The sequence below is a fragment of the Rana temporaria genome, chromosome 5 (genome assembly GCF_905171775.1).
Source record: "Rana temporaria chromosome 5, aRanTem1.1, whole genome shotgun sequence".
Lineage (NCBI taxonomy): Eukaryota > Metazoa > Chordata > Amphibia > Anura > Ranidae > Rana > Rana temporaria.
The window spans coordinates 160,411,997-160,436,156 of record NC_053493.1 but is presented as its reverse complement, the minus strand read 5'-3'; the positions used below and the strand labels follow the sequence as shown (position 1 = coordinate 160,436,156).

At 39.5% G+C, this 24,160-nt stretch overlaps 1 protein-coding gene across 2 annotated transcripts in view; it reads right to left on the bottom strand.

The window, feature by feature from the left end:
• Positions 1-24,160, bottom strand: part of DDC (dopa decarboxylase) — a 173,237-nt gene that overhangs the window by 60,012 nt on the left and 89,065 nt on the right. For both annotated transcript variants that reach the window (XM_040353312.1, XM_040353313.1), the window contains exons 6-8: positions 18,040-18,183; positions 15,633-15,699; positions 6,835-6,929 (exon numbers count right to left, since the gene is read on the bottom strand). In XM_040353312.1, coding sequence (XP_040209246.1) covers positions 6,835-6,929; positions 15,633-15,699; positions 18,040-18,183 — 306 coding nt within the window. The remainder of the gene's footprint in view (positions 1-6,834; positions 6,930-15,632; positions 15,700-18,039; positions 18,184-24,160) is intronic.

Genomic DNA, 24,160 nt, shown 5'->3' with positions numbered 1-24,160 from the left:
ACAGGCAAGTGCTTTGTGAATCAAGCACTTGCCCGTAAAACTTGCGGCGGTGTAACGTAAATGCGATACGTTACGCCGCCGTGGATGTCTCTGAATCTGGCCCATTGCATTTATCACAACTACGATACCAAAATAAAAACAAATGAGGGAAATTTCTAAAAAATGCTCACAGTCAACCATCTGGCTGATGTTATTTTTCTTATGCAGATTAGTAAATAAGGGTACAGCTGCCAATAGATAATAGGTGATTGTCATCTGATCCTGGAAAAAGAATTCCAAAAGATTCTCAAATTTTTGGAGTTCCATAGACTTTAAGCTGGCCGTAAACTAGTAGAATTCCACTCAAAATCTTTGATTTTAAGATTGTGAGTTGAATTGTATAATCTTAAGTAGTTTCAATCTCAACTGCAGTGGTGAGAAATATTGAGATAGCAGGATGGAAATTTTTCTTCAACAAACTAATTTCTAATATGTATGTGGTTTTCATTTGGAAGGTCAATTCATTCCAAAAGTGAATGGTAAATGTGAACAAAGGGCCAGATTCACCAAAGAGATACGACGGCGTATCTGCTGATACGCCGTCGTATCTCTGTTTCTATCTATGCGACTGATTCATAGAATCAGTTACGCATAGATAGCCCTAAGATCCGACAGGTGTAATTGTTTTACACTGTCGGATCTTAGGATGCAGTACCGCGGCCGCCGCTGTGGGGAGTTTGCGTCGTAAACCAGCGTCGGGTATGCAAATTAGAAGTTACGCCGATTCCCGACGGATTTTCGCGTTCGCTAAGTCGCTGCTAGTCTAGTTTCCCGTCGCAAAGTTAGTCGTCGTTTGACCTGCCCTAACTTTACTCAGCAATCGTATTGCTGTTTAAAGTATGGCCGTCGTTCCCGCGTTGAAATTTTAAATTTAACGTCGTTTGCGTAACACGTCCGGGAATACGGAAGTACGCTACGCGCGTTGCCGTTCGAAAAAAATGACGTCACGGCGCGCAAAGCACGACGGGAATTGCGAAACTGAGCATGTGCAGTAGGTCCGGCGCGGGAGCGCGCCTAATTTAAATGGCACACGCCCATTTGAATTGGCCCGCCTTGCGCCGGAGGCTGCCAGCGTAGTTTTCATCGCAAGTGCTTTGTGAATCAGGCACTTGCGATGAAAACTTGCGGCGGTGTAACGTATCTACGCCGCAGTTCTATGTGAATCTGGCCCAAAATTCTGAAGTACTTTTAAACAACAGTCATAAAGTCATTAAAAGCAATAGGAATTTTTGTACAATTTTCATACAAATATTAATACAATCGTTTGTTTAAAAACCTACAAGCATGCAACCAGCGTAAAATTGCATTGGATATATCAGGCAACGTTCTACTTTATCCTTGAGACAGTGGTGTCTGGAGACTCTTCTGTACATAGACATACATATTTGTAGGATATTTAATGTATATATGCTAGGTGGCTGAAATGGAGATTACTAAGCAGTTGGTTTATGAACATGCAACTACAATTCGAAGTGTAGTTGGAATGTCCAGCACCCGCAAATATTTTTTTTACATTAAAAGTCCAATAAAAGGTTTATTTTTATAATAAACTTGACTGGCCTGCTCAGAGTCCTGACCTCAGCCCTTTATCCTTTGGGATAAAATAGAGCAGAGACTGCAGAGACGGGCACGCTTCCACACGCACTGTCCATTCTACACAACGCGCTGATCACACCAAAAGAGGGGTATCTGCTCCCCAGTATTGCGAAATGGGAACAGGAACTGAAATGCACATTCTCGGCTAAAACAAGACAACAGATCCTGACTTTCACACACAAATCTTCTATTTGCGCCAAAATACAAGAAACGAACTACAAAATCCTGACCCGCTGGTACCGCACCCCGGCCTTGCTCCACAAAGTTTTTGGGTCCACGTCGGACGTGTGCTGGCGCTGCCAGGGAGATGTGGGAACATTGACCCACATCTTCTGGTCCTGCCCACTGTTGAAGTTCTACTGGTCGGAGGTTAGGAGAATATCGCAGATGTTTACCGAACGCCAGATTCCAAATGACCCAGCATACTTCCTGCTACACGCCAATACCTACCCCGCACGCGTATATAAAAAATCGGTTGTCCGGCATCTCCTGGACGCTGCCAAAGCGTGCATCCCCGCCTGCTGGAAGTCTACACACCCACCTACGGTGGCAATGTGGCTCCGGAGGGTTGATGATATCAACAGAATGGAAGATCTCATCCTCACAGATCGTGATAGGCAGGAATCGTACAAGCAGACATGGCAGCTGTGGAACGTTTTTACCTACTCCGACGAAGGACAAACACTTAGGAGACCGACATAGACTGCCCGCCCTGGACTCCCCCCCCCCCCAACAGGGAAAGATTGGCCCAACCACCCTGTAGAGAAAAAACAAATCAGAAAGATGCTGAGCCCCATGCTCGCGGACACCCCCCCCACTCCCCCCCCCCCTTCCTCTTCCCCCTGCTACCTCTTTCTCATTTTCCTTCTCATTCTGTCTTCCTTTCTTCTCTCCCACCTTCTCTTTTTGGATAACGGGAAAAGAAGGGCGTGTCTACGGATCACTGAAACCGTAATGCACCTTGTAGATAGATGCCCACTGGTGGGCAAGTCCATCAGGAGTAGACTGGGGAAACTCGGTCTTCAGGGCATGATGCTGCACAACCGCGGACTTTGTTATAACCAATGTCTTACTGTGTTGTACTGATATAAACGGGCATGTATGAAGATGTTACTGTTTACATTGCATTGATGTGGTCCATGTGGACGCGCTTTTTGTTGTGAGTAAATAAAGAATTTTGAAAAAAAAAAAATAGAGCAGAGACTGCAAGCCAGGCATTCTCGTCCAACATCAGTGCCTGACCCCACAAATGCTCCTCTGAAAAAATGATCAAATATTCATATGATACACTCCTAAACCCTACGGACTAAGACCGGGATGCCATTAAAGTTCATGTGCGTGTAAAGGCAGGCATCCCAATACTTTTGACAATATAGTGTATGTCTTTAAACATCTCTCAATATGAGACTTTGGAAAGTGATCTGGCAATAGATTCTATACAGGAGTTGGATGGCCTGCTAAAAAACAAATAAAAAAGGCCATAGTGATCTCAAAAAATAGTATATATAGATACATGTTAAATCTTAATCCAACAATTGATATTTTTTTCTCAACCCCAAAGGACCACAAAGATATTGTGAACCCATCATGTCTAGAAATAAAAATCTGATCTGACCTATTGTGAAAATCTTACATTAAAGACACAAGAGATTTTGTCAACAGATTGCAAGAAATTATAGTTGAGGAAAGAGTGGTGTTTGAGAGCCTTGATGTGGACGGCTTATACAGTAATTTATTTAATTTGGGTATTCAGATTTGTAGACACTTCCTAAAGAGCAAGTCATTTCTCCATGCCTGTGTACTTTGTGATGGATTTATTTCAGTTCATATTGAAGCACAGCTTTTGTCTTTTCAATGCCAATATTTATAGACAATACAAAAGGGACTGCAATAGGCACAGCCTGTACACCGACCTATAAAAATATTTAATGCAGTTGTTGGGGGGGGGGGGGGGGGGGGACATTGTTTTTTAAACAGGTACATCTATTTTTTTGTTTTGTTCCTGGTTTATAGACAATGGGGCAGATCCACAGAGATCTGCACCCGCGCAGTGTATCAGAGATACGCTACGCCGCCGTACCTTACCTGGCTTTAGTTCGAATCCTTAAAGATTTTGCGCCTTAAGTTACGGCGGCGTAGTCTATCCCTGGCGGCGGAATTCAAATCGGCGATTAGGGGGAGCAAGGACGTCATTTTTTTTAACATAGACGTGAATTACGTCCATCCCGATTCACCGACGACTTACGCAAAAAAAAAAAATTCAAATGAAACGCGGGAACGACGGCCATACTTAACATGGCAAGTCTAACTATACGCCGCAAAACACCAGCTTTAACTATACGCCGGAAAAAGCTGAATAGAGACGACGTAAGAGAATGCGACGCCCACGCGTACATTCATGGATCGTCGGAAATAGCTAATTTGCATACTCGACGTGGAAAACGACGAGAACTCCACCCAGCGGACGCTGAAGTATTGCATCTAAGATCCGAAGGCGTACAAAGCCATACGCCTGTCGGATCTAACCCAGATGCTGGCGTATCTTAGTTTGAGGATTCAAACCAAAGATACGACGTGGAAAATTTGAAAGTACGCCGGCGTATTAGTAGATACGCCGGCGTACTCGCTCTGTGGATCTGCCCCAATGTCTTCAACTTGTGTGATGGAGAGAGGGATTTATTAATAGAGTTGGTAGCAGTTTAAAATACCAGTTCCATTAACATGTATTTTACAAGTGAGAAAACCAACATCATCTATCAACTAAAGTTAGATAACAACTAACTGAACCACAGTTCTCTAAAATGGGACATTGAAACTGGATTATTTCTTAGGGCAAAATGTAATGCTCAACAGCATATTTTGCATAAGAGCATAATAATCCTAATGAAACATTTGAGAACCATAGATACCCTATGTCAAAATGTAAACATCACAGCTACTCTATATCTAAAAGTAAAATCTTGGACCTGCATATCCCTATTAAAAGAATAATATAAGAAAGAAGAATGTATTATTAAGGTGATTGGCTACTACTCAAACCAATCAGCCAGATTTTAAACATCCTGTGAAAAAACTGACTAATAGCAATAGATGATAAAGATTTGAGAGAAGTGCTACCACATAAACCTAGTGGGATGTACAGAATAAAAAACATGAATACCTGTTTGTGCACAGCCACATGGAAATGCAAAAAGGTGGACTGATAAAAGAAAAATGGATAAAGCAAAGCATGCCCCTTTATTCCTAGTGTGAAAGAAAAATCACAAACCCTAGCTAGTGAAACAATAGGCATTAATTTATTTTTATAACTGTAGCATTGTAGGAGTCATTTATTTAGCATGCTGTTTCTGCTAGCTCATGTATGTTGGAATAATGACCATATAGTTCCAATGCACAGTATTGAAACATTTACAAAATATATGTATATAAAATAGGGAGAAAAAGCTCATCCTAAATCAAGGAATCCTAAATGTTTGAAATTTTGGGTGGCTAGGGAACTTATATAGGGCTAAAAAAAGGGGGGCTTTAAAAAAGAAAATCCTCAAGGCTTAAACTAAATAATTTTTTTATTTCAATTTTAAAAATCAAAATGGTTTAACTGAAGGTTCACCTAACTTCCTTGTATCCATGATTGAACATCCAAAATCAAGGTAAAATATGGTGAAAATTTGTATAAAAAGTCATGAAATAAATATATTAAAGACTTCAACAACTACAATATGGCATTAAAAACAAATTGTGTATTGAAGGTGCACTGTGCATGTCATCCTCAAAAATATAATTAATGGGCAATTTCATTATATGCAAATGCTTTTGTACTGTATGGCATGACACCATTTGCATATATAGAGTGGGTGGAGCATCATCTATAAAGAACTGGCATAAGAGAAAGCCTTTGCATATTTTTTGTTGCACCAAACACATGTCTGTGAATCCTGTATATAATTTCTCCCAACAAAGTCATGTTGTTATTGGCGAAACATGTTGGATGTTTGTATGACATTTTTTGGTTTGGATACTTTATCTTTTGGCAAATGAGAAATCAGAATATGTGAGTAATATGATATAAAAGAATTGCCCAATTTTTCTGTTTTTTCAGGAAGGGATTATACTTATTTATAAAGGCAGTAAAAAGACAATAGAGAACAAGAAATGTTCCTAGTTATTGAAAAAAAAAAAGATAAAAGATGAGTCGAATAAAGTGAAAATCACTCATTAGAAATATTATAGAATCAGAATAAGGAAAGAACCTATGAAATACTGACAGAATAGGCAGAAAATAGGTAACCATATAGAGAGCCAATTAAAAACCCAATTGACTAGACTATTTTATCTAGAGAAATAAGAATGTTACACAAATAGGTATACCGTAACTAGTTTAAATATATATATATATATATATATATATATATATATATATATATATATATATATATATATATATATATATATATATTAATATATATATATATATATATATATATATATATATATATATATATTTATTTACCAGTAACAATTTTTTTCAGTGACAATCAGTTACAAATTAGTCTGCATAGGTCTTACTTACAGGGCAATCACAAGCATTTCTGAAGCCTCGTACACACGACCGAGAAACTCGACGGGCGAAACACATCGTTTTGCTTGTCGAGTTCCTTGTTAGGCTGTCGAGGATCTCGGCGAGCCAAATTTCCCCATTCCTGTAGAGGAAAAAGAAAACATGCTCTCTTTTTGGCTCGACGAGATCCTCGACAGTTTCCTCATCGAAAAGTGTACACATGACCGGTTTCCTCTGCAAAAAAAAAATACCAGCAAGTTTCTTGCTGGTTTTTGCAGATAAATTTGGTCGTGTGTACGAGGCCTCAGGGAAATGCTTTTTGAACTTTTGCTACAAACAGAGATTTTCCAGTGCGTTGGAAAATCTCTGTAGGAGAAAACATGAATAATTAAAATTTTTGGGCAGAAAAAGAAAAGACATTTTAAAGGCACAAGTGTTCTTTGCTTATGGTGTATCCCAGTGGTCCAAGTACGGTACATGGACAGATGCTGCTCTCAGTGAGACATCTGCCAAACTATATGCTATGCAGATAAATGCAAGGTGTGTTCAGTGTAAATATTCATTTTAGAGTAATACAAAAGATGTATCTAGCCAAAAATGTTAAATTTCCATTAAATAACCAATCTATACTCTGTACATACCTCCACACCTTTCATAAGGTATCTAAATTCAGGACAAATAAAGGCACTTCCTGCATATGCTGCATCAATGTGTAACCATATATTTTCATCATTGCCTGCAAAAAATAAACCATTTCTATGTTTACATGGTACACCAAGTTTGGGCAGTTATGCAAAAAAACAAAATGCCGGAAATCTATTTAACACAGTAAAAACATGATTTATATGGTGTCTCACAATCTTGTATGTTCCACTATCATTACTCTCATAGTCTTTTAGATTTGAGTAAGACTACACAGAACAAAGGTTAGCTTGAAGTGGCAATGCAACTGGAAAGGGCCAACATTAGTTTTTATGCATTTCCATAGATTTTATTGGAAAATTCATATACTGTACCTTAAATTAGAGAGGTGTAAACCCAGGCCTAAACCTATCAATATTAAAATATTAAAATTGAACCAAACCCTCCAATCCCTTTACAGCTGAAGACAGTGTCATTTTACTGTCTTTTCAAATCTTTAGTTGCCATAGTGCTGCACATGTGATCAGCTATGACATCGGCCATTTGAGGGCTTAGTTGAGTTTAGTTGAGATCTGACCTAGTAAAACAGTAACGTTGACAGTCTATTCTCACCAGGTGCATTGGGACTGTCACTGCACATCAGTCATGCCCAGGGCAATCCTACTTTAAGAAAAGACAAAAAAAACTTGCAACCTATCATCCAGTTCACCCCCAATGCATTGCAGTGGTGCTGCTGAAAAAGGGTACAGCGTCAGCGACAGTGATTTCAAGCATTAAGTGATTTATTTCCGAGCAGCTTGATGCAATGCAATCCCCTGAATCACACCATACCCTGGCCAATAGAACTTTTATTTATTTATATATATATATATATATATATATATATATATATATGTGCATACAGTCTTTAATTCTGGTAAGTAGACACAAGGTGCTGCAGTTTCCACACAGTCGAGCAGTGTTTGTGTATCACTCATCTATATACAGGTCTATATAAACCAAAAAATACTAATATGGGAAAACGGGGACTATAAATGAGCCAATTATATTATTAACCTAAGTAGGTAAAATCTTATAAGCAGAGGTGAAACTAGTAACCAAAAATTTGAAATTGATTTAATGGAACTGGTCTCTCACACCAAAAATATATATATTAAATAAATAAAGCTAATATAATGAAAATAGGGACTTTATATGGACCAACATATATTCACTCCAAATCTAGGAATATAAACATATTAAACTTCAGTCTGAGTATAAATTCAATAATTTGATATAAAACAATTTAGGTCTATATCAATATTCAAACCTTCTGGCTGGAGAGAATTCAATACTGTATATAGATTAATTTAGTTTATTTTTGGGAGATGCTTATCTTCTTATTATCTCCATACCAGTGTTCTTTTGCTTGATCTATACCATAGAACACCATAAAGGAAGGGTCTCTGTTGTGGGCTTCTCTAAAGTGTCTCGACAGATTGTGCTTAGTGAAACCTTAATGTTATTCATGTGTTCCTATCCTCACAAATAGTGGTCTTGTGGTCCTGCCCACATACTGTTATCAACAAGCACATTCGATCACATAAGTGACAAACGTACTCCTTTCTCTTAGGTTGTTTTTACTCTACCTACATGGTAGGCATTTCTGACATCTGAAGAAACCTTTCAGATTGGGTAACAAGCAAATGTTCTAGGTGGCTCAAGGGCATTATGTACCAGCTTAATTCTTAGCGTAGGTGCCCGCTTATAATAAAGTTTGTCTTTGTGGAAGGATTTTCTTTAGTATCTTATCAGATTTCAAAATGGGGCAGTATTTTCTCACTATACCCTATATTTTCTTGTATTGTCGATTAAAACCATTGAGAAAAGCAAGTTCCATATTCTTGGATTATTTTCCTTGTTTATCCATTAGGAGTGATTCTCTATTCATATTTTTGATGTTCCACTTTAATCCTTCCAATTCCCTTCTTTTGTAACCTTTGTCTATAAACCTCTTGATCAAAGTATTTTTTGTTGCTGCAATTCCTCTGGATACTCATGAGTTGTCATCTAGGGACATTTTCTAACCACTTCGGATGGTGGCAGCTCCTGGAAGGGATTAGCCATTATGATCAGTTTGTTTAAAGCAAGTTTTTGTGCCTAGTCTACTTCCTTCTTTACAAATTTGCAAATCTAGATAGTAAATGCCATCTTGTTTCTTTTTTTTTTTTTTTTTAAGAAGATCCCATACTGGTTGGAGTTAATCTCCTCAAAAAATCTCTCCAAAGATGTCTTATTGCCCCTCCAAATCATGACAATATTGTTAATGTAACCTCTGTAAAAAATAATATTTGGTCTCTCTCTTTGCACTTTCCAGACCATCCTTTTGCACTATAATGTGCAAAAATAGTGACAAGAAAATCCTCATTTGTCATCTGTATATCCTTACTTTCTGACATTTGTTGTTTAATATCTCTCAGATATGAATGAATGACTTGTATAGCGCTACTCATGCGAACTGAATCGCCTCTGGGCGCTTTTTCCAGCCAGTGTCTGCTTGGCTGGTGCGGTCAATTTACCCCGTAGGATCGTGACACGCTTGGGACACACAGTCATACACACAGATATACATATATATACTGGGCCAATTTGGACAAGATCCAATTTACCTACCAGCATGTCTTTGGAGTGTGGGAGGAAACCGGAGTACGGCACAGGGAGAACATGCAAACTCCAGGCAGATGGTGTCGTGGTCGGGATTCGAACCAGCGACCCTTTTGCTGCTAGGCTAAAGTGCTACTCACTTCACTACAGATATGATTGTAGATACAGTTGTGTTCAAAATTGTTCAACCCCCCAATGCTGTAAAGGGTTTTAGGGAATTTAGTGTACATTTGTAATTGTATTCAGAATGAAATCCTACAAGGACTTCTTAAAGAACCATATGCAACTAAAATGACATCAATTGGTTTTGTAATACAGTAGTAAATGTTTATTTCGTGAATTCTTCATTTACACAATTATTCAACCCCTTAAAGACTACCACTCTAAAGAACAGAGGTTCATTGAAGTGTTTTCAATCAGGTATTAAAACACCTGTGGATGTCAGGGAGCAGCAATAAAGCCTAATAAGCACCAATCAGGCAGCTTTAAAATGACTGTGATACTCAGCTCCTTCTAGACATTTACTGGTGTGGTTACAAACATGGTGAAGTCAAGAGAATGGTCCGGGAAGACAAGAGAAGAGGTGATTACTCTTCACAGGAATGGCAATGGCTATAAGAAGATTGCAAAGATGTTAAACATACCAAGAGACACCATAGGAAGCATCATTCTCAAATTCAAGCCAAAGGGCACTGTTGAAACGCTACCTGGTCGTGGCAGAAAGAAGATGCTGACTTCGACTGCTGAGCGCTACCTGAAGCGTAGAGTGGAGAAACGTCCCATTGTGACTGCTGAGGAACTGAGAAAAGATTTGTCAGATGTGGGTACTGAAGTTTCTGCTCACACAATACGGCGCACACTGCGTAATGAAGGCCTCCATGCCAGAACTCCCAGGCGCACCCCCTTGCTGTCTCCAAAGAATAAGAAGAGTCGACTGCAGTATGCAAAAATCATGTGGACAAACCACAGAAGTTTTGGGATTGTGTTCTGTGGACTGATGAAACAAAATTAGAAGTGTTTGGGCCCATGGATCAATGCTATGTTTGGAGGAGGAAGAACAAGTCCTATGATGAAAAGAACACCTTGCCTACTGTGAAGCATGGCGGGGGGGTCAATCATGCTTTGGGGCTGTTTTGCTTCATCAGGTACAGGGAAGCTTCAGCGTGTGCAAGGTACCATGAATTCTCTTCAGTACCAGGAGATAGTGGATAACAATGTGATGCAGTCCGTCACAAACCTGAGGCTTGGGAGACGTTGGACCTTTCAACAGGACAATGATCCCAAGCATACCTCCAAGTCCACTAGAGCATGGTTGCAGATTAAAGGCTGGAACATTTTCGAGTGGCCATCGCAGTCACCAGACTTAAATCCGATTGAGAACCTCTGGTGGGACTTAAAGAAAGCAGTTGCAGTGCGCAAGCCTAAGAATGTGACTGAACTGGAGGCTTTTGCCCATGACGAATGGGCGAAGATACCCGTAGATCGCTGCAAGACACTTGTGTCAAGCTATGCTTCAAGTTTAAAAGCTGTTATAACTGTAAAAAGATGTTGTACTAAGTACTAAGATTGAATGTCAATTGGGGGTTGAATAAAACTGATAATGATGTGAGCACAAAAAAGACATTTGTGGTTATTTCATTATAAATGTTATGTTATATTTGTCTGACCTACACGTGCCGCTTTGATTTAATTGTAAGCAGGATGACAGGATGATCAAAATCAATGTCAAACTTGGCAAAACAATCAATTTCAGTGGGGGTTGAATAATTTTGAATACAACTGTATGTAGATATTCATCCAAGTATTCACCCAGTCTGTAGAAAAGGGAATTTATACTGCTTATAGTCAGCCTCCCTGGTGGATTTTCCTGATTCTTGTGAACCTTAGGTAGGTAGTATTTGACTGGTGTAGTTGCTGACTCAGGTACCAAATATTTAGCTTTCTTTTTATTCAGAATGCCTTTTTCTTTCCCCTTATTGGTATATGAGAAACAATTAAATATCTATTTTTTTTTATTATAATTCAACCTTTTGTATGTGTGCTCTTTACTTAATAAATTCTTTATTTCATTCTCATAGTAAATTGTATTCAGAATCACCAGTCCCCCACCGTTATCCGCTGATTGGATAATCACTTATTTTTTATTTTCTATATCCCGATTGGTATACCAAACATGATTCTCTTTGGATTTGTGAAATTTTAATTCCTTAATATCCTCCTCTACCATTTTCTTAAATACTTATAGGCTATCATTTCCTGGATTTTTTGGATTGAAAGTAGAGTTATTCCTTAACTTTGTATGCTCATAGATTGTTTGCGCTGGGGTGGTTGCATTCGTTTTCTTCATTGAAAATAACTTTTTAATATTCAACTTTCTAATGAATTTCTGTAGATCAATGTAGACCTCAAACTTACTTAAGTTTTTATCTGGGGCATATTTTAAGTCCCAGATCTAAAAAATTTATTTCATCCAGATTTAAAATCCCACTGCTCAAGTTAAACATCCCTGCTCCTAATATTTTCTTCTTTTTTTTTTCTTTTTCCCCTCTCGTTTGTCCCTGGTCCCTTTCCTTCTTCCCATCCATTTTGTCTGGGTGGTATTTCTGGTCCATTCCTTCAATTGTCCCCCCATTGTTCCCACCATGTAACTTCTCTTTGTGTTTGGTAATGGGATCTCTGGGGTGGCTATGTACTCTGCCATTCATGATTTCTTGGGGGACCCAATCCTCGGTGAGGCCTGGGTGGCCCATAACCCCAACGGTTCCTGGGTGGTCTTCCTCTGTGTCCCCAGGGTAAAAAATCCCCTCAGTATTGGGGTTCTCTATGGTTTGCTTGATACATATCTGTATATCTTAATGGTGAAAACCTGTTGTGAGTGTCAATAGGTCCTCTGGGAGTTCTTGGTGTCCTCGGTATATGACCTTGGTAACCCCTTCTTGGACTATAATATCTATTATCATGATATGTACTGTTAGTTTGTGTTGGAGTCCTAACATTGGATTCCCTCTGGGCTGGTCTGGGTGTCCTCTAAGTGGGAGGTCCTCCCTCAGTCCAATGGTGAAAACCATGATAAAAAAATGTGACTAGAAAAAAGTATACATGAAGTGTTTCATACTGGTAAGAAGACACAAGGTGCTGCAGTTTCCACACAATCGATCGGTGTTCGTGTGTCACTCGTACTATTCATGTGGTAGTCGTCACGTCCTCCATGTTACCCACCTTGATGGGTGCCAAGCAAGGGTCACATGAGATGCCCACCCTGTGGTGGGTTCTTTCTGGCCTACACTAGGCACTTTGAATAGCGTCACTGCCTTAAACACAGGATACTTTTACTTGAACAGATTACTGAACTCTAATAAACTCTCTCATAGTTACATAGTTAGTCCGGTTGAAAAAAAGACACAAGTACATCTAGTTCAACCAATAGAAGGGGAAAACATTACACAATCCTATATTTTAGGAGGAGGGAAAAAAAACAATAAAGCATGATCCAATTTTCTCCAGCATGGGAACAAAATCCTTCCTGATCCCCCAAGAGGCAATTAGCTATTCCCGGGATCAACTTTACCAATAAATATTAGTATCCAGTTATATTTTGTGTATCTAGGAAAGAATCCAGGCCTTTCTTAAAACAATCTAGGAGTCTATTCCACATTTTCACAGCTCTTACTGTGAAGAAGCATTTCCATATTTGGAGATAAAATCTATTTTCCTCCAGATGTAAAGAGTGCCCCATTGGGGAACTATGGGCCAGATTCACAAAAGGGATACGACGGCGTTTCTCCTGATACGCCGTTGTATCCCTGTTTCTATCTATGCGACTGATTCATAGAATCAGTTACGCATAGATATCCCTAAGATCCGACAGGTGTAATAGTTTTACACTGTCGGATCTTAGGATGCAGTACCGCGGCCGCCGCTGGGGGGAGTTTGCGTCGTAAACCAGCGTCGGGTATGCAAATTAGGAGTTACGGCGATCCACAAAGCTTTTTCCCGTCGTTACGTCGTCGCGAGTGTTAGATTTCCGTCGCAAAGATAGGGCACCTTTAACATGGTGTAAAAGTACTCCACCATGTTAAATTATGCCTGTCTTTCCCGCGTCGCTTTTGAATTTTTTTAAAAAATTTTATTTTTCCTGGCGTAAATCTTTTTTCACGTCGCGATTCACAAAACGTTGGCGCGTCGTAATTTCGTGCAAAGCACGTCGGGAAATTTGCGACGGGAGCATGCGCAGTACGTCCGGCGCGGGAGCGCGCCTAGTTTAAATGGTACCCGCCACATTTGAATTGGAGCGCCTTGCGACGGACCTGTTTACGAAAATTTCCAGGTAAGTGCTTTGTGGATCGGGCACTAAATCAGAAAAATTGCGGCGGTGTAACGTAAACCGGTTACGTAAACTTGCACCCCGCTGTACGTGAATCTGGCCCTATGTCTTTACACATGACATCGAAAGTATATAAACATAAAACATGTTTTGCTTCCCCTTTAAATATATGTGTATCAGCAAAGGGGAATAAAAAAATCAAATTTTGCTAAAACTCAATACTTAATATCCAAATAAATAAACAAGAAAAAAAATCTATAAAATCTCTTGATAGTATACACCACCACAGTCACTCTCTGCATTTATGAGGGATATGCAGAGGCCTTTGCTCTCTCTCCGCCTGTGCAGCATATCACTGCTACCTCACTCCCAGTAATAGTATGGATCCCCACAGTGCACCTAACACTGACTTCATGCATGCACTTTACTTAACTATTCCTCTTCTGTACCCGTGTACAGGCTGAGAGCCCTAGTGGTGCAGATCCCATTGCTATGGGACATGGATTACTTTGCAATAATTTACTTTACATGAAGTTTCAGGAATCTTTCATGAAGGTCTTCATGTTGTATGTTTTGAATACCATGTCATAGATAAGTTAGTCATAATTGAAAAAGAACATATTCAACATTTCTTTTTTTTCAGTACAGCATATATCAGCCAAACACCATCCACCAGCATGGGCAATGATGTCAACCACTCCACCCAACATGTTTAGTTACAAGAGGATATCTTCAAAGGCCACATTTTATGGAGACATCAGGATCTAATAGTATCCTCATAGACTCCTGATGCTCATGTAGAGCAAGCAGAGCCACTGGGTTAATTTACTAAAGGAAACTAGACAGTTAATTTTCCATGCAAAGCTGAACTTTACAAGATTGAATGGGAAGCTCTGCTGACTACCATTATCCATTCACATGTATGTAAATAATGGTGTTTTTTAATGCACGAGATTTGGGCATTTTTGCAAACTAAAATTGCACTGCATTCTCTCTGGGCAAAATGTTCTTACAAAGTGCAACAGCTTGTTAGTCTTTAGTAAATCAACCCCACAGAGTCCCTGATGTGCTGCTTAACCTGCCAATGCTCTGGGATTACAATATCTCTGACCAGGAAAAGAGATGGCACCTGAGTTTAGCCTAAACAGAGGAGATTGTAAAACTGTAATTTTCCAATCCCCTCCTAAATTAAATCCTGAAATAGCTGCTGTATTCACAGAGGAGCCACGTGAGTACTGGGGGCCACTGGCAGAAGTGATAATATTAGACAGCTTTCCTATGTTTTTGTGCCCCTCAGACACACACTGAGCCCTAAGCATCTGCCATGTGGGTGATCTGCCAGCAACTAGATTTTTTTTCAAATCTAGCAACGAATCAAACAGTTTATAAAATAAGCATTAAAATGATTGTAAACCCTGTTACACCATTTTTACCTACAGGTAACCCTATAACAAGGCTTACCTATAGGTACCGTAAATATATCCTAAACTTGTACAGTTTAGGCGCTATTCAGTATATGCGCTGCTGTTGACATCATCTTCTCATGTGCACTGAAGAAACAGGCAACTGGCGCCGTTTATTCAGGACTCGTGCTGTGACCGGCGGCTCTCGCACGCAACGTCATCATTGCTCCAGCTCCACAGCTGTGAACCCAGAAGTAACTCGGGTGGAAGATGTCTGTCGTGTACTCGGAGTGCCGATGCCGATTCAGGACATCGTTCTGAGGTAATTTTTTCATAATGAGCTATGCGATGCATACTAGCTCATTATGCCTTTGTCTTGCAGGTAAAAACAGCAATGGGAACAAAAACAAGCAACTATTTTACTTACAAATAGGCCCAATTTCCATCAAATTGTCAAATGAACAGGATGATGTTGTTCCTAGTGTGGCACAGACCTATAAGAAAGTGATTGATTGAGAAAATAAAGTAACCAGAATGTACAAACAGGAATAGATTGCATCTTCAACTGTTTAACATGATACAGCAAAATAGTTATGCTAGAGAATAGAGATCAAAAGAAGGGAAGAACAGGAACATATAGTCGGTCCATGTTTGGAATATACTGAATACCAAGCCACCTGCATAAAATATGTGCACAATCAAATATTCAATTTTCAACTTTATTTACATAAAGTTTGAAAACCTTGAATATTCTGAGTATTTTGTCCTTATTAAAGACTAAGCTTTAAATACATTTTTTCATGCTTAGTGTAAGTTAATTAGTTAGTGTAAGTTATTGCTTAAAATATTATTTTTTAGCAAAAGCTTTTCTAAATTATTGTTTATTAAACTCTCAAGTATCTTGCCGGCTATAGAAGGTAACCTGCCTGGCGGTATTCCCGAGTCTGACTCTGGGTTAGATTTTCATGCTGCGAGCGGTAACCCCGAGTCAGACTCGGGCTCGCCTCGCTGGATCCACAGGGAGTGTTTACTTACCTTGTCCCTGGATCCAGCGATGCCACCGCGCTGTGTGAGCGAGCGGGACCTCGCTCGATTCACACAGTGTCCTCCTGTGCCGCTGATCTCCGTTCCCTGCGACGTTACGACGCACGGGAGCGGAGAACGGCGCCAAATTCAAAAACGTAAACAAACACATTACATACAGTATACTGTAATCTTATAGATTACAGTACTGTATGTAAAAAATACACACCCCCTTGTCCCTAGTGGTCTGCCCAGTGTCCTACATGTACTTTTATATAATAAAAACGGTTCTTTCTGCCTGCAAACTGTAGATTGTCCATAGCAACCAAAAGTGTCCCTTTATGTCAAAAATAATTTTAGAGCAGCTAAAAAACAGCGATAATAAATTATAATCACTTGCAGAATTGTGCGATAGCGATTTGTGGGGAAATTCGTCATAAAAAAAAAAAAATAATGACAGCGACAATTCTGCAACTGAGCAAATTTCAGTGATTTTGATTTGATTACATTATTGAATAATTTTTATTAAAATTATATTATTATTTGTTATAATTATTTATAATTATTTTTTATATTATAATTTATAATTTTGTTTTTAAAAAAATGTCATACCCGGGATGCCTATTAGACTCTTGTTTGGTCAGATTTAAGTGAGTTATTCCTAAAAATGACAGGCCTACAGTATAAAATGCCAAATTTCCTTGCAAATAATGGTACCGCTTTCAGCACCTTTTTTCTGAAAGAATCATACCGCCAGGGAGGTTAAATTAACAGCTCTGTAGTTACTTGGTAAAGACTTTAATCCCCTTTTAAATATAGCAACCACATTGACCTTTACGCCCATCCAGTGGTATATAATGCTAGTTATTAAAGAGTCTTTAAAAATTAGAAACAAAGGGTTAGATATACCAGAGCTCAGCTTTTGGGTCTATTTCATTACCATCCCCATTAGAGACTTCACCTTCCCCATTTTCCTTTGTATACACAGAACTGCAGAAGGTATTTAATAAATTTGCCTTCTTTATGTCCCCAGTAACAAACTTAAAATGATTCAGTAAAGGGCCTACGGTACATGCCCAGACCTAAACTTTTCCTCAGCTGTAATATTTTGGTGCTATGGGGGTTGATAAAGCCAAGGGACCTGTCACAGGTACTAATTAAAAGTGCTTTCCATCCTGTCCCCTACTCTATTTGTAGAAACTATACTATAACTTCAATGAATGAAAGGATATCTATGGATGGAGAATGAGCAGATGAATTAAAAGTCTGCCCCTAGCACTTTTTATTCATGGAAGCTATAGTACAACTTCTATGAATCAAGGAGGGGCCTGAAAGAGCAGGCATAGTCGGCAGCCTTGGTTAGTGCCTGTAATAGGTCCCTTGACTATATTAACCCCTGCAGCACAGGAAAATTACAGCTAATGGGAGGGGTGCAAAGGATTTTAATTATGGCAGCTGGCATCAGCACAAGGGACAATTCAGATTAAATGTACCTTCCTTTTTGCTGATTTAGATGTTTTTGTAATTTTACCTAAACTTAGGCTTTAAACATTTTTGTCATATTAGAAAGCCCACAATGACTATATACTTTTTTTTATTATGGATGAACCCTGCATAAAATGTTTACTGTAAAATGAAGGTTTAAAGCAAATAATTAAAAAAATTAATACACAACAGTCAATCAACTGGCACATTTGATGAAAATTCATAATTTTCTCGTGTTTTTTACTTTATGTATATCAGACAGGCAAATTCATTTTGTGCTGAGAATATAAAAAATTCCACTGAATTATACATTAATGAAAACTTACAAACACTGGGATAAGTCCTTCTGCCTGGTCTTCTGCTAAAGCCTTTTTAAGATTCTTTCCACGCATAGTAAAGTTTTCATCTGACAGGATTTTCTTCATTCTTACCCCACTGATTAGTCCAGCCCTTTCCACCGATGAGTGAGCCTGCAATTTCATAGGGATAGAAGTTTTGATCCATATAGGTTACATAGTAAGAAAGATAAGGTTTTATGAACAAACAAAATCATAAAAAAACTATCATTAACAAGTGTTTCTAATGCATTAAAATTAATGAGTCTCTCTGTAAAATTAGCCAGCTTTAACGAATAGATATTAATACGAAATACTGTATGCACGGAGCTGGCATTGCTAGCAATTGTACTTGTATGTCCATTATTCTTTCATAAGAGAGAGATGAGCAAATTTTAAATGCATTCAATAGTAAATACGCATGTTGAGTAAAAAGAGCATCTGGAGGTCCGTTGCTAAATTACTAGAGTTCTCTGGAATCGATCGCCATAGGGTTGTATTCCAGAATTTTGTACCAAGTTTACAAAGAGGGAGAACAAAAAGTGCATATTTACATTTATCCTAGTTAAACTATAGGGGGGTTTCTGTAGTTTAACTTGGATTGAAACTACAGGAACTTATGCCGCGTACACACGACCATTTTTATTTATTTTTTAAATCAGAAAGGTTTTTATTGATACAAAAACAAATTTATACAAACAGTACAACTCTCCAGTGCACAAACTGAGGTTGGTTCCTTCAAAGCATACATCATACACGAATAGAAACCTGTCCCCTACTCCACCCACCAAGATCATTCTTCCCTCTCTTACAAATATACATGCCCTCCCACCGCAATACCAATAGTGCATCAGACAAGCCCTCATGATCCCACAGTGGCACCCACTTACAGACACCTCAGAAGTCTGGTCATAACAAGCTCCCTGGGACTCAAACCCGGCGTATCCAGCCACATCCCCCATATTTTCTCAAACCTGCCGGGACACCCTCTATGTTGATAAATGTATTTTTCCATCACTAAAGCCTTTCCCATGTGTGTAATCCATGAGGAGTGAGTTGGCGGAGAGGCAGACTTCCACCCCATAAGTATTAATTTCCTAGCTTGGAACAGTGACCTAGATATAGCCACCCTGGTCATTTCCTCGGGGACCACATCCTCCAACACCCCCAACAGGCAACACACAGGGTCCACCGGAACCCTAGTTTGAAAAGCAGAATTAATTGTCTCCACCACTCCACTCCAGTATCTGTGCAGCTTTGGGCAACGCCACAGGAGATGTATTAGGTCCCCCTCATGCTGCTGGCATCGGCAGCACAACGGGTCCGCTCGCCTACCCATCCTGTGCAGTCTCACTGGTGTATAGTGTACCCTCAACAGTATGTACAGTTGTGAGACCTTTTGTGCGACATTTAGGGAACATGTAGTCAGGGATTGAAGGGCCTCCTCCCACTGGTCACCTGTAACCTGGCCGAGATCCCGCTGCCAAGCAGAAAAAGCCCCACACGGGAACGCGTCCAGATGTTCGGATAGTAGCATCTGATAGCACTGGGAAATAATTCCTTTGGTCTCAGAGGCCGATCGCAGCATGCGGAATACCGGAGTGGGTGACATTACACACAACCATTTTTTATGGCCTAGAAAAAACAACATTTTTTTCGACCTGATTCTTGTCAAGCCTGCCTTGCCTACACAGGATTGTGAAAAAAAAATGCTCGAGCAAAGCGCAGTGATGTACAACACGTACGACGGCACTATAAAGGGTAAGTACCATTCGGATGGCGTCACCCTTGGGGCTGCTTTTGCTGATTTTGTGTTAGTAAAAGTTTGGTGAGAGATAATTCGCTTTTCGAATAGACGAGACGCTTTTCAGTCTTCGTGCTTTTCAGTCTGTTACAGCATGACGAATGTGCTATCTCCATTACGAATGCTAGTTTTACCAGAACGAGCGCTCCCGTCTCATAACTTGCTTCTGAGAATGCGTGTTTTTTTCACGTCGTTAAAGCCTACACACGACTGTTTTTCACGACTTGAAAAACAACGCGAAAAAATAGAGCATGTTCGAAATTTTTAATGCCCATTTTTCACGTCACGAAAAATGCTCTGGAGCCTACACACAGTCGTTTTTAATGACATTTAAAAAAAATGTAATTTTTCACATCATGAAAAACGGTTGTGGGTACGCGGCATTACTCTTGACAACTGAGCAGAGTGTCTACAGAGGACAGTGCCATAGAGAAAGTGAGTATTGCAGCAAAAGCTGCTTTATTTTTTAAAACCTGGGCACGTTTACTTTTACATTTTATAATAGAAAAATAAAAAAAATAAAAAAATGGGGCAGACATGATGTACTACTTGTTCTTTTTTTATGGCATCTGTTTCTGTTGAGCATGGTATTAATTATTTCTCTGTAAATGGTCCAGATTGTGAAACCTCTGCAGAGAATTCAAATAGACAGACTTGGGAATCTCTAGATTGCAGAATGAAAGACCAAAATAATATATTATTGGATACAATAGATTGGACTTTAGCAATGCCTTAATGATGCTTTGGAACCACTTTAATGGAAAAGAATTTGTATATTGTGTTATTTATATCTCAGCGCTTCGGTATGCAAAGCTGGTAATAGATGATCGAGGTCCGAATCTTGGTCGGTTCTGCTAAGATTCAAACCATGTATGGGCAGGCTAATTGTACCCAAGATAATCTATCAATCAACTTGGGTGCAGTCAGCCTGCATGTGATTATTGCCAACGGCTATAGCCTCAAGCAAAGACTATTGTGTGTTCTCCTGGCAGGGGTGCCCCCCCCCCCCACTGGGAGAACACAATAACTATGCAGGAGGGATTCTCCCATCAACTCTAAGGCCCCATACACACCATAGAATCTATCCGCAGATAAATCCCATCAAATGGGTTTCAGCGGATAGATTCTATGGTGTGTACACTCCGGCGGATATTTATCCTCGGATAAATCTCCCCTGGGATGGATTTCCAGCAGATGAATATTTGCTGACATGCTCAACAAATCCATCTGCTGAAGTCCATCCCAAAGGATGGATCCGCTCGTCTGTACAGACTCACCGGATCCATCCGTCCAAAGGGATTCCCCGCACGCGTCGTAATGATTTGACGCATGCGTGGAATTCCTTATATGACAGCGTCGCGCCCGTCGCCGCGTCATAATCGCGGCGACGGCGCGACACGTCATCGCCAGAGGATTTCGGCGCGGATTTCAATGCGATGGTGTGTACACGCCATCGCATAGAAATCTGTTGAAATCCTCGAGAGGATTTATCCGCGGATACGGTCCGCTGGACCGTATCCGCGGATAAATCCTCTCGTGTGTATGGGGCCTAACTGTGTGGATGGGGGTAACCATGTAACTTTCTTTCCTGCAACCAGTGGTTGCAGGAAAGAAAATCGCACCATCTATGGCCAGCTTAACTTTCTGTCTCCTAAAACTCACAGGAATTATTAAAGTGTGTTTGTAGCTATAGAAGCCCTTATAACAAAAAGTGGCTATTATGGACAGATCATATGACCCATTTCATTTATTGCACCTGTACTTCTTCCAGCTGTCACAGATTGCCATATAAACAAACATACAGATAGGTATCAAGGAGCTGCTGTTTTTTGTTTTTTTTACAATGGTATATACTTCATTCAGTGGAAAACAAGAATGCTGGTGTGTTTTTTTTTTTTTTTTTTTAATAACAGTCAAATTATTAAACTAAAAAGACCGTTATAGATCAGTGTTTCTTAGTGGCTTGGATGGTGTTTGACCCTTAAATGTTATCAGAATGTTAATGGGAGCCAGAATACAAGGTACAAATCCCCCTGACCTTCTACTGTCAGTGTTAGTTGTCATTTTTCATCTCTTATCAGAGACTATACACAAAGACCAACTCTTTCTCCAGTGCCCTATAATAGCTGGAAGGAGAAGGCACAAGGCAGCTGCCCTTTCAGAAATTAAAACCAAAGCAATCTCTTTTGCCTTTTTAGCCTGAGGCAGAGTAAATATACCCTGCCTAATCCTGCTTCTTAATTCAGAGGAAGTGCACTCGACTTTATCCGTACTTCATATGTTTAATATTTGACCTGTGTCAATAGAATACATTTTGACATGCTGCTTGCTTTTCTGATAACCTGTAGATTAACTAAAATAACATTTCATAGAATTATACAATTATCTCTACTTTTGTTACAGAAATTTAAATGCTACTGTACAATAATATTATCAGCTTCCTGATTTACATCAATGTGCTCAACATTGTTCTGAAATCTTAAAGGGGTTGTAAAGGTAAAAAAAAATTTCCCTAAATAGCTTCCTTTACCTTAGTGCAGTCCTCCTTCACTTACCTCATCCTTCCATTTTGCTTTTAAATATCCTTATTTTTTCTGAGAAATCCTCACTTCCTGTTCTTCTGTCTGTAACTCCACGCAGTAATGCAAGGCTTTCTCCCTGGTGTGGAGTGTCGTGCTCGCCCCCTCCCTTGGACTACAGGAGAGTCAGGACGCCCACTAACACACAGCTCCTTTCTCTATCTGCAACGTAGAGAGCGTCCTGACTCTCCTGTATTCCAGGGGAGGGGGCAAGCACAACACTCCACACCAGGGAGAAAGCCTTGCATTACTGTGTGGAGTTACAGACAGAAGAACAGGAAGTGAGGATTTCTCAGAAGAAATAAGGACATTTAAAAGCAAAATCGAAGGATGAGGTAAGTGAAGGAGGACTACACTAAGGTAAAAATTACCTTTACAACCCCTTTAAATCCTATTCTGGGTCCTGGGTTCTTTGTAGAGCTTTGATTGGTAAAAGCCCTTCATTCCTTAGGCTGGGTTCACACTACTACACTACTTTCATCCTACTTTGCTCTGCTACATTGGTCCTACATTTATCCTACATTGGTCCTACATCCATCCTACTTTCATGAACAGGATACTACTTTGGTCCGACTTCAATGATATTCAATGGGCCTGAAGTAGGATCAATGTAGGACCAAAAGTAGTACAGGGAGCATTTTCAAAGTCGGACCGACTTGTGTAGGACGCTACAAGACGCTCTCATAGGGAAACATTGAACACAGAGCAAAGTAGGATCAAAGTAGTGTAGTAGTGTGAACCCAGCCTAAGTCCCACACCTTACCTGGTAGCTAGACCTCATTATTAGTCTCAGCTGTCCACAGGCCTTTATATGTGCAAGCTGATTGATGTTTAGAGCTCTCTCTCTACTGTGTTAGCCTTCTGCTGGGTGAAAAGGCTGACTGCAGACAGAGCACTAAAACGTTACAACTAGTGCCTGTTTGTTTTGGGGAATCCCTTCAGGGCCACTCTGTTAGTCAGGAACTGACCTGGGTTTAATTAGTAGCTGGGACAAGCAGGTGTTTTGTTTTATGAATTTGCTGTACAAAGCACTCCTGCTTTGAAACTGTGTGTTTGCTGGGTTGCTGAATAAAAGTGCAGGACAAACTTGCCTGGACTGTGACTGGGTGTCTCTGTATCGTGCATGGTTTACCGCTACCAATAGTTCATCCTGCCCCTTACACCATAAATAACTTTTTATTCTCAATTATACCCTTCTGAACTGTGACAAACATTAATTTGCATTTCAATAAATTTGATTGAGAATAATCAAAAACACTTTGGCTATATTTTAACACACAGTCACAATATAATGTAACAAGCAAATAAAAATAAAAAAAAGGGGTAACATATATATATATATACATGAAATGGAAAAGACACACATATGGAAAGTGAAGAGTGCTGCGCACCACGATATATTGTGGCAAGGAAATTTTTCCCCAGTGGGGTTTTTTAGCAGCGAAAATTCCAACAATTACAAAATTATATGTTAAGAGGGTTTATTAAATGTGTACATTTGGACACAGTCATGATAACAAAAATTTGAATCTCCAGTCACAAATGTCCAAATGTACACATTTAATAAACCCTTTAACATATAATTTTGTAATTGTTGGAATTTTCACATATGTATACATTTACTTTTATAGGGATATTAGCAAAATTACCAAGAATTATAAAAATGCAATTAAGTTATTTTCAACCTCTTAAAACCTAGTGCAGCCATAACAAAATACCTATTCAGGAA